This window comes from Hemiscyllium ocellatum, chromosome 16 (assembly GCF_020745735.1).
Source record: "Hemiscyllium ocellatum isolate sHemOce1 chromosome 16, sHemOce1.pat.X.cur, whole genome shotgun sequence".
In the NCBI taxonomy this organism is placed as follows: Eukaryota; Metazoa; Chordata; class Chondrichthyes; order Orectolobiformes; family Hemiscylliidae; genus Hemiscyllium; species Hemiscyllium ocellatum.
In genome coordinates, this window is record NC_083416.1 from 23,672,641 (window position 1) to 23,689,547 (window position 16,907).

General features: G+C 38.4%; 1 protein-coding gene across 1 annotated transcript in view; it reads right to left on the reverse strand.

Moving 5' to 3' along the window:
• ctnna1 (catenin (cadherin-associated protein), alpha 1) overlaps positions 1–16,907 on the reverse strand; it is a 159,610-nt gene that overhangs the window by 104,838 nt on the left and 37,865 nt on the right. The window contains exon 6 of the mRNA XM_060837081.1: positions 16,431–16,700. Coding sequence (XP_060693064.1) covers positions 16,431–16,700 — 270 coding nt within the window. The remainder of the gene's footprint in view (positions 1–16,430; positions 16,701–16,907) is intronic.

Consider the following 16,907-nt stretch of genomic DNA (forward strand, 5'->3'; position numbering starts at 1 on the left):
AATGGCAGATGGAGTTCAATCTAGATAAATGCAAGACATTGTTGTATGACAAAGCAAAGAGGGATAGAGCAAATACAATTAATAGTAGGGCCTTAGATAGTATTACAGAATAGAGGAACCAAATTAGTCCATATCTAACATGGACTGATTGGACTGAAGGGTCTGTTTCCATGCTGGTTGACTAAGTGCATAAAGATCATCTCATCACACAATCCCTGATTGTCCTCATCTTTCCATAAAAGCAGGAAAACACAGCATATATTCAACTGTTGACTACATTTCCAAGCATAGTTACAACCTCTTTTTTTTTAAATTCAGAAAGTGCCCAAACTGTTCCATATCTTCCAGTTTTCCATAGTCCTTAAAAAATTTTAAAAAGTGTGTGTGTACTTCCAAGAAGCCCCACAAACTTACATGCCCAAAAACCAAGGAAATTCATACACTCTGATCCTGCTGTAATATTTCATCAGTTTATCAGATTTCTACTTACTAGACTAGGACTCTCACATAGCCAAAATGCCTCAAAGATCAGAAACTGTGATAGATGATGTTGACAGCTATGCTACAGTGTTTACTAGATTAGAGTACTAAAAACCCCAAATGACGTTAGCTGGTGTTTATGCATCATACTCAGCACATGCACCTTACAGCCAAAAACTATCATCCTTCCCAGTGTCCTGAAATTACACATCACGCACGATTCATCCATTAGCTTCCTCTGACCTACTCACTCAGCGAGCATCTTGCAATATTTGTTGACAGATCCCACTGATAAGACGACCAGATCTTCGAAGTTTTTCCAACCGATGGCTTCTTATTCATCTCCAATCTAATCTCTGGTTATATCAAAAATTCCATCCTGGATAACTTTCCTTTTCCTTACTTATCTGCCTTCCAGATCATTTTTTAAAAAAATGGAATTGATTGCCAAGTGCACATTGATAATATTCTGCTCTTCCACTCAAGGCATCATTTTCACAAGATCAGATATTTAGTATGTTTTTGGTATACTAATCACATTGATATTAAATTTATACCTCGCTTGCCAAGCTTTATAATGCCTTCCCTACCCTATAGTAAAACATATGAGCCATCAAGTTTATCACAAAGCACAAGTGTGGAAATAACCCACTGTTCCTGTCTAACCTCCACTCTTTGATCAAAATTATCCACTATTATAGTATTTATGTAACTCTTGGCAAAAGTAGAAGTTATTGAAAAGGCCATCCAAACAGTCTCATATTTTGACTGCTTCACTGCATCATTAACATTTGCATTGATATTTACCTTTCTTCAAAAGGTCAAGACAGATACAGTAGAACTAATATACAACATGAAAGAATTGCAAAACAAGTCTAGTAAGTGAATAATTTCAGCATATTAGAAACAGGCTTTCAGTTTGAATTTCGAATTCTACATTCCCATCTAACCCAGTAACTTTTAGGTTCCCTCACCTAAAAATAATCTACCCACTGCTGCTTTAAAAAAAAACTGAATCACCTCATTCTGAAACAAAGCATTCAACCCTCAGAATAAGGCTTTCCTCATGTTGGACCTAAAACAAAAATATTCTGTATTCACCTACAAGAGAAAATATCCTTTCCATGCACACCTTATAAAAAGGTAAGATTTTAAATACTTAAAACAAGCTTGGCCGCACTCCTCTAAACTCCAGCGGAAACAAGCACATTCTGTCCAACCTATCCTTACTAGATAGCACTCATTTCAAATATCATATTTCAATTTCTAGAAAATCTCCTCTGAACTGCCTTCACTAATTTAACATCTTTCCTTAACTGAGGATACCAAAACAAAAAGGGTATTTCTGATGTTGTCTCACAAATTCCCCACACAAATGACACATAACATCCTCATTTTAATATTTAATTCCTGGTCATAAAGAATAGAATCCCATTAGTTATCTTGGTGAGCTATTGTACACGCACACCAACTTTGTGACTGTTGTGGTTCTGTTCGCCGAGCTGGAAGTTTTTGCTGCAAACGTTTCGTTCCCTGGCTAGGGAACATCATCAGTGCTATTGGAGCCTCCTGTGAAGCGCTGCTGTGATGTTTCTTCCGGTATTTATAGTGGTTTGTAGCGCTTCACAGGAGGCTCCAATAGCACTGATGATGTTCCCTAGCCAGGGAACGAAACGTTTGCAGCAAAAACTTCCAGCTCGGCGAACAGAACCACAACGGACACCCGAGCTACAAATCTTCAACCAGACTTTAAATTTTGTGACATATATAATACACCTCAATCTCTCTACTCCTCAGAACTCCACAGTCATTCTGTTTAAATAACACTCTGCTTCTTTATTCTTCCTGCCAAAAAAGCAAACTTCACTTTTTCTTCATCTCTCAGATTTTTGCCCACTTTACTCAAATGCATATTTGTCTGAGAATTCAGATCTTACTCATAACTTGCTTATGCTAAACTATCTGGTCTCAGAGCCTTAAATGCAGGACAACTCGAAAGACACACTTTTCTTTGCTCTTAGGTTTTGCCACTGAATAACCATTTCAGTACATTTTCTCTTAAAATCCTTGTTAGATATATTGGAAAATTAATCACTACATGCTATTAAAAAAAAATGCAATTTTATCATAATATAAAAAAAAGTAGCAGTAACTGGGAAGGAGGGCATTCAGGACCTGTATTTCAGGTTTGATCACAATTAATGGACAATTTTTTTTTAAAATACTGGAATTACCAACAATAAATATTAAAGCAACTAAATGTGGGGTGAATGATGACAATGTCAAGATTTTTTGAAAAATGTATTCATTCACAGATTGAGGGGAGTACTGGCTAGGCCAACATTTATTGTCCAGAGGGCAGTTAAAAATTCAACTATATTGCTGTGGGTCTGGACTTACATGAAGGCAGAACTTCCAGTCAGAAGAGTGTTCTTCACAAATTGGACCTATGACATTTCAAGACATCAAGCCAAACATAGGTAAGGAAGCCTCCTGTTAATTATCAATGACCATCCCCTGATGAATCAATACTCCACATACATGAACTGGAAGTAACACAGTAGCAAAGGTTTATAAAACATACTCTTAATGATCATCACCAAGACTGACCTGGTAGCAGCACTACTGACCAAGCTGGATGAGTCCTAAAAGACAGCCACTAGACTAGGTGTGTGACTGGTCTTGAGTGAACAACTTACCTGACATAGCCTTCTGCAATCAAACTCCAGCAAATGCATCAACCCATAACATTGCTAGGAAAGACCACCAGACAATCCCTGGGGAAATAAAACCTTGCTTTCAAATTCTGGATATCCCACATCATGCTGTGTGGCATGACCACCATGCTGTTTTTTCAAACCAATCGAGCAACACATACTGGGTATTTATGAGGTACTGAGGTTCATCAGTAGCAGAATTGTATTCAAACAATTTGTAAGTTAATGACCACCATACCATCACCATTAAGCCAGGTGATCAACCTTGATTCAGTAAAAAGAGCACAAGAACATGTCAACAGCAGCACTGGACCTTCCTAAAAATGTGTCAACTAACAAAGGTAGCACAAACAGTATATGACAGAGTTCAGCAGCAACAAAACAGACATATCAAGTTCAAAGTTTGCAGTCCTGCCACATCCATCACATCTAGTCTTGAAATATTATGGGCAAACAACTGGAGGCGGCTGCACAACAAATATCCCACTCCTCAATTATTTATAAGCCCAGCACATAAATGCAGTGACTAGATTGAAGCAACTGCACACATCTCGAAATAGAAATGCAGAACAGATGATCGATCTCACTTTCGTGGTGTGGTCCCTAACATCAAGGGTGCCAGTCCTTAGCTAACTTGATACATTGCATGTGACTTCGAGAAACAGGTGAAGGCACTGAATACTCCAAAGGTTGGATCAAGATTCCAGCAAAAGCATAGATGCTCCAGAATTAGCTGTGCCCTTTGCCAGGTTGTCCCAATACGGTCCTGCAAAAACTAGCATTGTGGAAAATTGGCTATAGGTGTTTTATTAAATCTGTTAATATCAACTATGACAATCCTCTTGAAACTGAACCTTCTGCCCTTCAGGGATGGGTAATACCACTGCACTACAAAAGAGTACATGTCAATCTACTCTAGATCATCAGAACAGCATTGTTGATGACACCTTCTATCAAGCATCACTGCTTATTGATGCTCACTTTGGTTCTGCCAGGATCACACAACTATTATCTTCAAAACAACCTAAATGAAGACCAAGGGTACATGAAGGCAGCATTGTGTAACACCAAACAGCCTCACTGAAACCTTAGTACTGTATATTAGCAGGAAAACACACCACTTATTGGAATCATACTAAGCACCAAAGGAAGGTGGCATCACTGCTGGATATTAAATCTCAGTGTGAAGGCAATGGAGCAAGAATTCCGTGTAGATGATTTTAAAATCAACCTGATCGCACAACTCTGGAACGTTGGTCTTCTAACTCAGAAGTAGGGGCACTCTCACCACAGGAGTCCTAGTTCCTTGGGGTAGTGTCCTAGACCTAACCATCACCAACTGCTTCAATGACCTTCCTTTCATTTTCCAATTATAAACAAGAGGCCCCTAACAATTGCACTACAATCAGTAGCATTTTCCACTCATATTGAAACAACCAATTCCCATATGCACCACTACAGCATGCAGGCTTGTGCTAATAGAGACCAGTAATGGCTATACAATAAAATGACCATCTCCAACAAAAAAAATGAATGCAACTATCTCCCCTTGATGCCCATGAAATTGCCACTGCTGAATCTCCTACCAAAGTCTAAGAGCTGAAGTAAACTGGCTGAGTGATATAAATATTGTTGTTACAAAAGCTCGTCAGAGGCAGAGAATTCTATGGGTCACTCACCATTTAGGAAGAGACAAATACGAGGGGTCTGATGGAATATCCTCTATTTGGAACACAGCTCTAATAATAATCAAAAAGCTTAGACCATAAGACATAGGAGTGGAAGTAAGGCCATTCGGCCCATCGAGTCCAATCCACCATTCAATCATGGCTGATGGGCATTTCAACTCCACTTACCTGCATTCTCCCCATAGCCCTTAATTCCTCGAGACATCAAGAATCTATCAATCTCTGCCTTGAAGACATTTAGCATCCCGACCTCCACTGCACTCTGCGGCAATGAATTCCACAGACCCACCGCTCTCTGGCTGAAGAAATGTCTCCACATTTCTGTTCCGAATTGACCCCCTCTAATTCTAAGGCTGTGTCCACGGGTCCTAGTCTCCTCGCCTAACGGAAACAATTTCCTAGCGTCCACCCTTTCCAAGCCATGTATTATCTTGTACATCTTTATTAAGTCTTCCCTTAATCTTCTAAACTCCAACGAATACAATCCCAGGATCCTCAGCCGTTCCTCATATGTTAGACCAACCATTCCAGGGATCATCCGTGTAAATCTCCGCTGGACACGTTCCAGTGCCAGTATGTCCTTCCTGAGGTGTGGGGACCAAAACTGGACACAGTACTCCAAATGGGGCCTAACCAGAGCTTCCAATCATCCAGACAAAGCAGCCTGACACGATTGGCTCTCCATCCAGCAATTTCAAAATCCAATCCCTACACCACCGATGCATGATAACAATAGCATGCACCATCTATAAAGACATACTTCAGCAAGATTCCACATCTCCTTCCTTCAATATCTTCCAAATCTTCTACAAGTGCAAGAGCAGTAAATACAAACACCACCAACTACAAGCGCTACTTCAAACTACACACTATCCTGACTGAGAACTATATCACTTTTCCTTGAAGGTCACCAGGTCAATATTTTCAATTTCCTTACTAAGGGCACATAATGCATACCTACACCTCAAAGACTGCAACAGCTCAAGATGACCACCACCTTGAGAGAAATTAGAGATGGGAAAAAAATACTGGTCACAATGGGATTTCCATCCCAGGAAAGAATAAAACAAAAAAAAAGGTCAGTCCAGGCAAACAATTAGACCAGGTCACGTCCAGACAACTGTACATCAACTAGCTTAATATCAGTGGTAGATATAGCAATGCAATCCAAGTTCAAAGCTGTATTAGGAAACCTATTAAAAAAAATGTAAATTAGTAAAGAATAGCAATATGAGTTCAAAGATGGAAGGTTTGCTGAACGTTTTGAAGGAATTAAGAAAGACTAAGTCAGGGAAATGCAATGGATAAAATATATTTCAAAAACTGTTACACTTTTGACTACCAAGGACAAATTGAAAAATTAGACTGCACATTTTGACTGATGTGATAAAATTCCTGCAATGTTCAAGTCATTTGATTTTGGGGATGCATATAATTTGAAAACCATAACTCGATAAGGCACATACTTAGCAGCACACATCAACACATCCACAGTACAATAAAACAAAGATAAATAGGTAGAAGCCCTTTCAAAGAAAAACCAAAGTTGCCAGGACAGATCTGGGAAAAGTTTCATCTAATGAAGTAGAGAAACAAGAACAAAAAATAGAATTTACTTCTTTTAGCAGAATTAAAGTGACAACTGGAATTTGCTTCAGCAATACTCAGAGCACAAAAGCAGAATGAGCAAGTGACAATGATTATTTCTGTGAGAAAGCTAGACAACAGAATAGATTACATTTTACAATCTGTTTTGTACATTTAGTCCCGTCAAATATAGGAAAACAAAGTCACTTGAGGATTTAGTGCATTACATGTAACATCATTGCAAATACATTCACAATAAGACAAACATGAAAGGACAAGGAAAAAGTGAGGTCTGCAGAAATGAGGAAACTGGAGAAATCTTTTCCTCATTTCCCCTCCCCCTACCTTGTCTCAGTCAAATCCCTCGAACTCAGCACCGCCTTCCTAACCTGCAATCTTCTTCCTGACCTCTCCGGCCCCACCCCACTCCAGCCTATCACCCTCACCTTGACCTCCTTCCACTTATCACATCTCCATCGCCCCTCCCCCAAGTCCCTCCTCCCTACCTTTTATCTTAGCCTGCTGGACACACTTTCCTCATTCCTGAAGATGGGCTTATGCCCGAAACGTCGAATCTCCTGCTCCTTGGATGCTGCCTGACCTGTTGCGTTTTTTCAGCAACACATTTTCAGCAAACATGAAAGGACCACTGACAAAGTTCAGAAATACTGTTTGACAGGAATGAACCAAAAATCCCAACACTTGATCTCAGCACAGGAACAAAACATTTACTTCAGTTCTTGTGAAATCTTCTAGACTCAAAATGTTAGCTTGCTCTCTCTCCAGCTGCTGTCTGATCTGTTGTGATCTCCAGCATTTGTTGTTTTCTGTACACATAGTAAGAGGTCATTCACGTAAAGTCGCTCTCTTAAGTCATTTCAATTGAATATGCTTTTAGTGAGATCAGCATCCCTGCTTAACTTTATGAATCCAAATTAACATTTTTTGATTAATAGAAAAATTAGAGCAGACACGAGGAAGAAAGGTTTTTCACAGAGGGTAGTGGCTGTTTGGAATTCATTGCCTAATTTAATACTGGAGCAAAAACCTTCAATTCACAAAAACGAAACTAGATGTGCATCTGAAGCACTGTAATCAGCAAGTTATGGGGCAAGTGCTGGTTAGTGGGAATGGAATGGGAGATTAGTTTATTCAGCCTGCACAGAACTATAAGCTGAATGGCCTCTTAACGTACTATTATTTTTCTATGGTTCAAACACCATTTTGTTTTTTGGGGGGGGGGGGGGTACATTGATTGGAATATAGGGTTCAAAACAAACAGATCAGCATGATTTTATTGAATGGTAGAGCAGGTTCAATGAGCTGAATGGCTGATAGTAGGTCCTTCTTTGTTTGCCCGTTTATTTGCAGTTTTCTAGATTCTATATCCAGTTTTCAACTTAAAAAAAAAACTAGAATTAAAGTGAAAAATAGTACAAATACTACAGGTATATCATCCCAAATCTGGCAGCTTTGTTACCAAGAACATGTCATATTTTGAAACACTAACCAACTTCTTCATAAAAAGTGTTCACAGGAACAAAGATGAACTTATTGGTTTCTGACTTTCTACCCAGAAACTAGCCAGGAACATTAGATTCAGAATACACCCTTAGACAACTAAGTGTCGAGAGAACGGGAGGGCTGGAGGGGTGAGGGAAGGTAGATCTTAAAGCACTGCTACAGTGCCGAGTCCTATGTCCTTATAATTCTTGCTGATTTTACCCTATGAGATCAACCAGAGAACAGTCTTTTCATTTGCAAATGTACCAGCAGTGCGCAAGATAAAAAAATACCCTGCTTTCTGGACAGTTCTGGTTTTTGGATAGCCAGATTTCAGACACTGCATCTGTATAGGCTTTTTAAAACAAGATGAACGCTGACCCCACCTTTGAAACTACCATAGTAAGAAATTACTGTTTAGGAATGCTGTTGTTATTCTTACTGCTATTAAAGTGACACCTGGGATATAGAAACAATCTCAAGGGGAAGTAATGATAGTACTAATGCCATTGATCTAATAAATCAGAGGCTAGGTTAAATGTGCTGGGTACATGGATTTAGAATCTCACCTTGGTGGTCACAATTTAGATTCAATTGATAATTCTGAAATTGAAAGCTGGTCTCAATAATGGTGACCATGAAAACATTACTGACCACGGGTGGCGTAAAAACTCACTTGAGGCAAGAAAATTTGCCGACCTTAGCTGGTCTGACCTACTGCACTTCAAGATCTTCAGCAGCTGTGTCCTGAGGAGATTGTTAATCACCCTAAAAATGGGGTCAGCAAGGGCAACAAATGCTGTCTTAGTCAGTAAGACCCCACAGCCCAAGAAGGAATAAAGATATTGCAAACTACTAGCTGGATATTTAATAGACAAGAGAAATGTCTGGGGTTTAATGCAGCTTACCTTACCTCGTCAAACCAGACAATCCTTTTGTAAAAAAGGGTAAGGAAATGTGAAATCAAGGAAGTTATACAGAGGAGGGACATTCAATGAGTTCATAAATCTAAATTGTACCTTTTGTTCAACTTGTCATGTTTTATACAGTCACGAGTCCTACAGCACAGACAGGCACATTGGCCCAAGCTAGTCCACGCTGACCAAAATACCCATGTACACTAACCCTATTTTCCTGCACTTGGCGCATATCCTTCTAAACCTTTCCTATCCATGTAATTGCCCAAATGCCTTTTAAATTTTGTTAATGCACCCGCCTCAATCACTCCTGCTGGCAGCTCATTCTGTATGTGTACCACCCTCTTTTTTTAAAAAAAAGCTGCCTTTCAGGTTCCCTTTTATCCTTTTCCTCCCTAACCCAGATCCCTATAGTCCTCAATTCCCCAAACCTGAGAAAAAGACTGAGCGCATTCACCGGATCTATGCCTCTCATGATCTTAAACACTTCTAAGGCTCCTCCCCGAAGTCTTCTACGCTCCAAAAAAAAAAGGTTCTACCTTGTCCAACCTCTCCCCATAACTCAGACCAGAGTTCTGGCAACATTCTTGTAAATTTCTTCTGCACTTTTTCCCTGTTTAATAACATCCTTTCTTTAGCAAGGTGACAAAAGTGAACACAATACTCAGGTGCGGCCACACCAAATGTTCTGTACAACTGCAACATGACTTCTCAACTTTTATACTCCATTGCCCTAACTGATAAAGGCCAGTGCGCCAAAAGCCGCCTTCACTGCCCTGTCTACCTGTAACTCAACTTTCAGAGAATCGTGCACCTGCACTCCAAGGTCTCTCTGTTCCACTACACTCCTTAAAAGGGACTTGCATTCACCATGAAATTCCTACCTTTATTTGACTTTCCAAATGCAACACCTCACACTTTTTTTACCCAGTAACAGCTGTGCAAATGGACAAAGCCTGAAGTAGACTTGATAACGGCTTCACAAATGGCTGCTGTACAAACTTAAAAGTAGTGACAGTTAATGGAAAAATCTAAAATAAAATCAAAGTAATTAGGGAGCAAAGGAAAGCAGCGAGTACTAGCTAGAAGGATTAAATGAAGTTGCAATGTGGCAGGCACAAGTTGAGCTGAGAACAAAGTTAACAATATTGGATCCACTATTATTTTAGGCTACTTTTAAAAAAAAGATCAATTGTAAAACTCAATACCAAGCAAATAATAGATGGGGTCAGATGAAGTATCACGAATCAGCAGTGTTGGTCTTAAAAGGCAAAAAAACAGGGAAGCTAATTTTTTACGTACTGGAAGGATGTCAAGGTTATTGTCTTGGACAAGACAATGGAACGGAAACCTCAACCATGATCTTAATAAATGGTGCGCAAGCTGGAACAGCCAAATGGTCTAGTCTTGCTTTTTTTTTTTAAAAAAGCAAGGAATGAAACAGCTGATAAATAACTATGAAAATATTTCAATGACAGTCATGCTAATCAGACAACAGCATTCAGGCTCAACATTTGCAACTAAATTCAAAAGGAGTTTACACAAATTAATCAAGATTTACACTAGGCATCTGAACATGAAGCTGGTGATAATGAAGTGGAAGCTCAAGATCATACTAAATGGTGGAAAAGGCTGAACAATTCGTTACTGTCCAGTACCTAACAACAACCAATAATAAAATAAGAACTAGGAGCAGCATTAGGTAGTTCTGTCCTGAGACTGCTCCGTCATTTAATGGGATCATGGCTGATCTCATCTCGGCCCCAACATAGTTTCCTGCCCACTTCCCAAAACCCATTACAACAACAAAATTTTTGAATTTGTTGGCAGACAGAGGGAATTCATGAGATCAAGATTTATCTCTTTACCAAAGAGATGTTTTAGCAAAACACCACCAGCACAACGTAAGAGAACTTTGAAAAGTAGTCTTCAGTTTCCACAGGAGTGGTTTTCCAGAACACTGCAGTGGCAACTTGAAAACTGGCTACAGCCAGATCAAAACAGCCAGCTACAATCCATGAACTGTGTTTTAAAATTAACATGACTAAGGTTAATGTCCTTTAAACTTGTTTTTCTTGCTTACAAAAAAAAAGGAATTGGGATTAGGAGTAGGCCATTTGATTCCTCGAGTTTGCTCTGCCATTCAGTGAAATCAACACTAACTTACTTGTAGCTTCAACTTCACATTCTCTGTCTCTCATAACCTTTTGACTCCCATGTTAGACCAGAATCAATCTACCGCCACTTTAAAAATACTCAACAAATCTGCTTCAATGCTTCCAGGGGAAGAATCTTCCAAAAGGTCTCAACTTTCAAACATCTGCTCATCTCCAGCTTAAGTGGACTCCCCTAGTTTTTAAACAACGTCTTCCAGTTCTAGCCTGTTTTTGCCTTCCTAATAATTTGTCATACCTGTCTGTAAAACACCCAACTTGCACTGTACCTCAGAGCTGAGCGTTTTTCTATATTTGAATAATATGCTGCTTTTCAATTCTTCCCACCCAAGTCTGGAAGTTATATTTTTTTTTTCCCCACATTGTATTCCATCTGTCAGAAGGGCAGCACAGTGGCACAGTGGAAGGGCGGCACAGTGGCACAGTGGAAGGGCGGCACAGTGGCACAGTGGAAGGGCGGCACAGTGGCACAGTGGAAGGGCGGCACAGTGGCACAGTGGTTAGCACTGCTGCCTCACAGCGCCAGGGACCTGGGTTCAATTCCCACCTCAGGCGACTGACTGTGTGGAGTTTGCACGTTCTCCCTGTGTCTGCGTGGGTTTCCTCCGGGTGCTCCGGTTTCCTCCCACAGTCCAAAGATGTGCGGGTCAGGTGAATTGGCCATGCTAAATTGCCCATAGTGTTAGGTAAGGGGTATATGTAGGGGTAGGGGTATGGGTGGGTTGCGCTTCGGCGGGTCGGTGTGGACTTGTTGGGCCGAAGGGCCTGTTTCCACACTAAGTAATCTAATCTAAAAAAAAATCTAAAAGAAGTTTCACCACTTGTTTGAGGAATCTGGGAAAGGATATGTTAGGAAGAGATAATTATAAAAACATAAGTTACCACCAACCAATCATACATTTATTTCTTTATTCAAGTAATTATTATTAATTGTGAATTATTTCAGTTCCTGCACTGATCCTAATGTCACAACTTGCAATCTGAAAATGAGCCCTTATGCCTTGTTTCCTGGTAGCTAACCAATTATTTACCCTCACCATTATAATTGTACAAATCAAAGATGTAGAACCTAAAACAGACTCACTAACCTTTGAAAAGAGTTGACAGCAGAGTTAGAATTCTAGGCCAGAGAAAGAAAAATTGAGAGAAAAGAAAAAATATGGCGAGAGAAGAAAAAGAGGAAAGTGAGAGAAATGATTAGCGAAAAGAATTCCAGGTAAGGCTTCTCGAATAGTGAACCAGTGAATCCAGTAAAGGTACCACCAGTTACAGAACCATGTTAGTGGTAGGACTAAGCGTTGAATCTTTTAAAAAAAAGCTTTTAAGAATTTTTCTAAAGTAATTCCAAAACATAGAAGCACTTTTCACCACATTTAAGTTTGCAAAGTGCAGATTAACAGGAACAAGGATTAACAAGGTTCATGCCACATTGATGAGATTTCAGAAGACTGAAACAACTGAAAAAAACTAAAATTAAAAAATCTGGAATTCATAACCCAAAATAGAAATGGTTGGAAGAATTCAAGAAGTCTAGCAGCATCTGTGGACAGAAAGCAGGGTTAATGTTTCAGTTCCAGTGACCGTTCTTCAGAATTGCCAGACCTGCAGAATATTTTCCAGCAACTTTTGTTTGTGACTAAAAAAGCTATTCTTATTTCTGAGAATTTAGTATCTGAAATATATTAACTGAAATTCCAAAGCCTCTTAATATAACCCAAATAAACTTACATCAAGTTTGAAAAGATCAAGTAACTTGCTTCCAGATCGCAATATACAGCACTTGAAATAAAGGCCACTAAGTTCAGCCACAGATACAGAATTCTCCTCAAGCTAAAAGATCACTTTCTACTCCCACAGAATTCCACTTGGAGAAACTGAGTTACCCAAGTTAAGACAGGTTTAATAACAGAAAATTAAGTGAACAAACACCTCACTCAAAGTAAACTGGATCTGGTAATTCTTACAAACAAGGGAGAGACAGGAGAGATAAACAAAGTCAAAGCAGGTTTAAAAAAAAGACATCAATCATCAGCTTTTAAAAGAAGAAACCAAATTTAGAGACCTGTAGGAAACCAAGCCACTTGCAAAAGAAATGCTAGTATGCAAAGAGACCTACAGGAGGCCCAGGAAGATTTGTGTAATGTAATAAGGATCAAAGGACTGAACCAGAGGTTTCATCAGCATACGTCTGGTTTTCAGACTAAAATAGCATCAGCAAAGATCCTAAGGTGGCAGTAAGAGCATTTGTTGAAGAGCTACAAGGATATATAGCACCTGCTAGTCACCCACTTTGGGGCATTAGTAGCTGATGAGACGGGGAAAACAATTCCTAAGCAAAAAGAGAAGATGGCTACTTTATTTGAGCATCTGCTATGAAAAAACACATGGAGCAAACTAGAAACACCTGTACAGAATTACTCCCTTTTAAATCAAATAAAAAAGTCCAATCAAAACCAATTATCTGGCAACACTAGCACCAATGATTTCTGAATGGACATGTTCATCTCAGAACTTGCCATTCCATGCATAAAAGTTTACATATGTGCAATAAAAAGGTGATTTTTTAAAAAATTCCTAAAAAGCATTTCCTTGATACTTAATATATAAACTTGCATTCAAATATTTTTGGTTGCCAGTTTTTAACGTTAGTTTAAAATTTGTTAACATTTATCATTTCTACTGTACATGCTGGTGTGGCAATAGATACAGCAAAACCTTAAACTATTGCAAAGCCAATAATGCAGATGCAAAAGTACATTAATGATGTCCTCTAAGAAGCAAGTTCGAGCACCTTACAGGTGTTTAAAATTAAGATAGCACCCACTAAACCTCCCAGAAAACAATAACCAGGAATTAAAGAAGCAAAGAGCACCGGATTCTGAACAAATTCCAATGAGAACAGGAAAGCCATAAATCTTTTTATTTCCAAAATAATCATGGTGGCCGTTGCTGCATCCAGGGTTAAATTCAATATAGTATTAGAATCCTTGTTAAAGGAATGAATACACATTCATTTTTACATCTGTCACCTTCTAATGAAATACTGACATGTCACATTTTATTCTGTATTAGTGAAAAGGTTACAGACATTCATGTTAATTAATTTTTAATTCGCTGGAGACATATTAGATTTTTAAAAATAGCTTTTTCTCACTAAAACAAAAAAGGGTACAGAAACTAAAATTAGCTGTCACAAGTTGGATTAGTATGCAATCCATGTTCCACTTCATTGCGATGGAGACAAACAGGTCAACAAATACCCTAGCAGTAACCCAAAAAGCAGCCCTGGAGACATGCAAACAGATTTTATCTTGTCATACAACACTAAATTGGAAATATTTCTTTTTAAGTTCAAAAATAGTTTAAAACCAAATAAAGGAGAAAAGAAGAAGGAGAGGATCCACTTCACCCAAATCTGATCATCATAATATTCATACATGAACTGAAGGTTGGTCTTATGGTTAATTATAGAGCATCCCTGCCTATGAGCCAGAAACTCTGGGTTGAAATCTGATTTCAAGACTTGTTGGTCACAGAGGTTCTTGATGCATTTCAACAGGTCGATAATTAGTCAGCTGGACCTTGCAACACTTCCCACTATTCCCTCAAGGGAAAAAAAAGTCAAAAAAAAAACTAAACAAATAAGATGACACAATTGTGGAACGTGTTTGACCATACAGTTCATGTACAGGTTTTCATGCCCAGTTTAACTTAGAAGAATTAAAAAGGCAAATACTGCAGATGCTGGAAATTTGAATTCTGAATCATATACACAAGATACAGAGAAAACTCAACAGGCCAAGATGTATCATGTAAATTATACAATGTGCTTTGCTATTGACAAATGCTACTTGGACTGGATATTTCTAGCTGGTTCTCTTCACATTTCACAAAGATAGAAATGATAAAAACTAAACTTCTGCATTCAATGGAAGTGCTCCGAACCATTTAGTGTCTTTAAAACTGGCTAGTATGAAAAGGAAGGAGGTCACACTCTTGCTCCTTTTTTTGTATTTAAAAAATAGAAGTCTTAACAACCTTTATCCTCACTAAATTTTGAAAACATTTAGCCTCAGCTCTTGAAAATGGTCATATCTGCTGTTATGATTGTGATAAAGATGGATGTTAAGTATCAACTTGTCCAAATCCTTTCCTCCCATCTCAGAATTAAAATGATCTTTAAAAAAGAATCAACACAAATGTTGCTTGGCTCCAGTAGTCTCATAATTGGGACTGAAGTATAGTTTTGAAATATTTGTGCAATAAAATATTTGTCTGCACTAAATTAACTTCTTATCTAAAGTCAAAATCAGCCAACTGGGTCGGTGTCAAAAAGTTCATATCTGTTTTATATCCACATGTGGGTACAATTACAACATTTAAAGACATTGTAGGAAAGATTTGGACGGATATGGGCCATAAACAGGCAGGCGGGACTAGTTTAGTTTGGATTATGTTCAGCATAGAAATAGACCCTTTGGTTCAAGCAGTCTGTGCTATAGGAACTCTATGTATTATCATTTCACATACTGGGAAATTAAAAAGGCTTGCTTGCCCACTAAACCAGCTTAAAAAGTAAAAGAAAAAGAGATGGAACTTGGATTGGTTTAAGCAAAGACTGAAAGACTCCTTGCATGTCTCACTCTCAGATGTTGACATCCGATTTTAAAGAATTGGGAAATGAAAATTAATCTCAAACCCAAAAGCTAACTTCACTACTAAGAAAGAATAAAGAATAAATTAACAACTGTGGTCTCAGATTTGAAAATCTAACAACTCAAAAAGGTGAAGAATTTTTAAAACTATACAGCTAAAAAGATAGAATATTTGCTTTAAGTGTTTGATATTGCGTATTAATTAATTTCCCCCAGGTTAGTACATAAATTCTCTCAAATAAAAATTGATAATTGGCTCGTTCATTTTGATTTAGTTAGCTACATAATTAATTGAAATAGGAAACTGGCTTGTCAAAAAAGTAATTTTTTTGTTGCAATTGACAGAGTTTAAAGGGGTTAAAAGCTACCTTATTCCTCCTCACCTGGTTATAATACGGAATCACTGATAAAGGCTCCTTGCAAGTCTTGAAAGCAAGCAAAGGAATTAACGCTGAGAAACAGCAAGGAAAAAATGTAAAGAGCAAGACTTTGCAGGTCCCATAAAGCAGCTTGCAGAAATTGTTACAGTCTATTCTTTAGGGAACCTCTAGTTAAACTAAAATCAAAACTAGATGTGTAATTGCAATCATTGATAGGCAACAAGAATAAAGTAGCAAACTTTCCAAACTACTAAACAGGAGATTTAAATAACTCTATATAATTACCATTAAACTTGACATTTCAAGAAAATTGTATCAAACATACTTACATCAAAGCGATTCAAAGCATCTGCCAGCTCACCAGCACTACTTTGTTGACTAAGAATGACATCTTCTGAAGTAGTTGCTTGAGCCGCATTTGAAATGCCGGTAACTGCCTGTGTCAACTGCTTATAGATCAAATCTCGATTGGCCTTGTAAGCAGCCACATCTGGGTGCTGGAGACAAGCCTGTGAAGCAGTGTACAGCATAGGGATGTTCTTTTGCAAAACTCCTCGTGCTGCAGCCATTTGATCTCTATGATGAATATCCTTCAATTCCTTGAAAAGGAATACCACAGCATATTACCATAACATTTACATGAAGATTCTACAATAAGTATCTGAAAATGGGGGATTCATGAATTATGCAGAACATGTCAGAGGTTTTAGATACAGTACCAATTAACTTGGACACATTAAGGTGCATGTTTCAACTTACTAGTTTAAACCAGAGGCAACTAAATACATTCTTCTAAAACAAAAGAA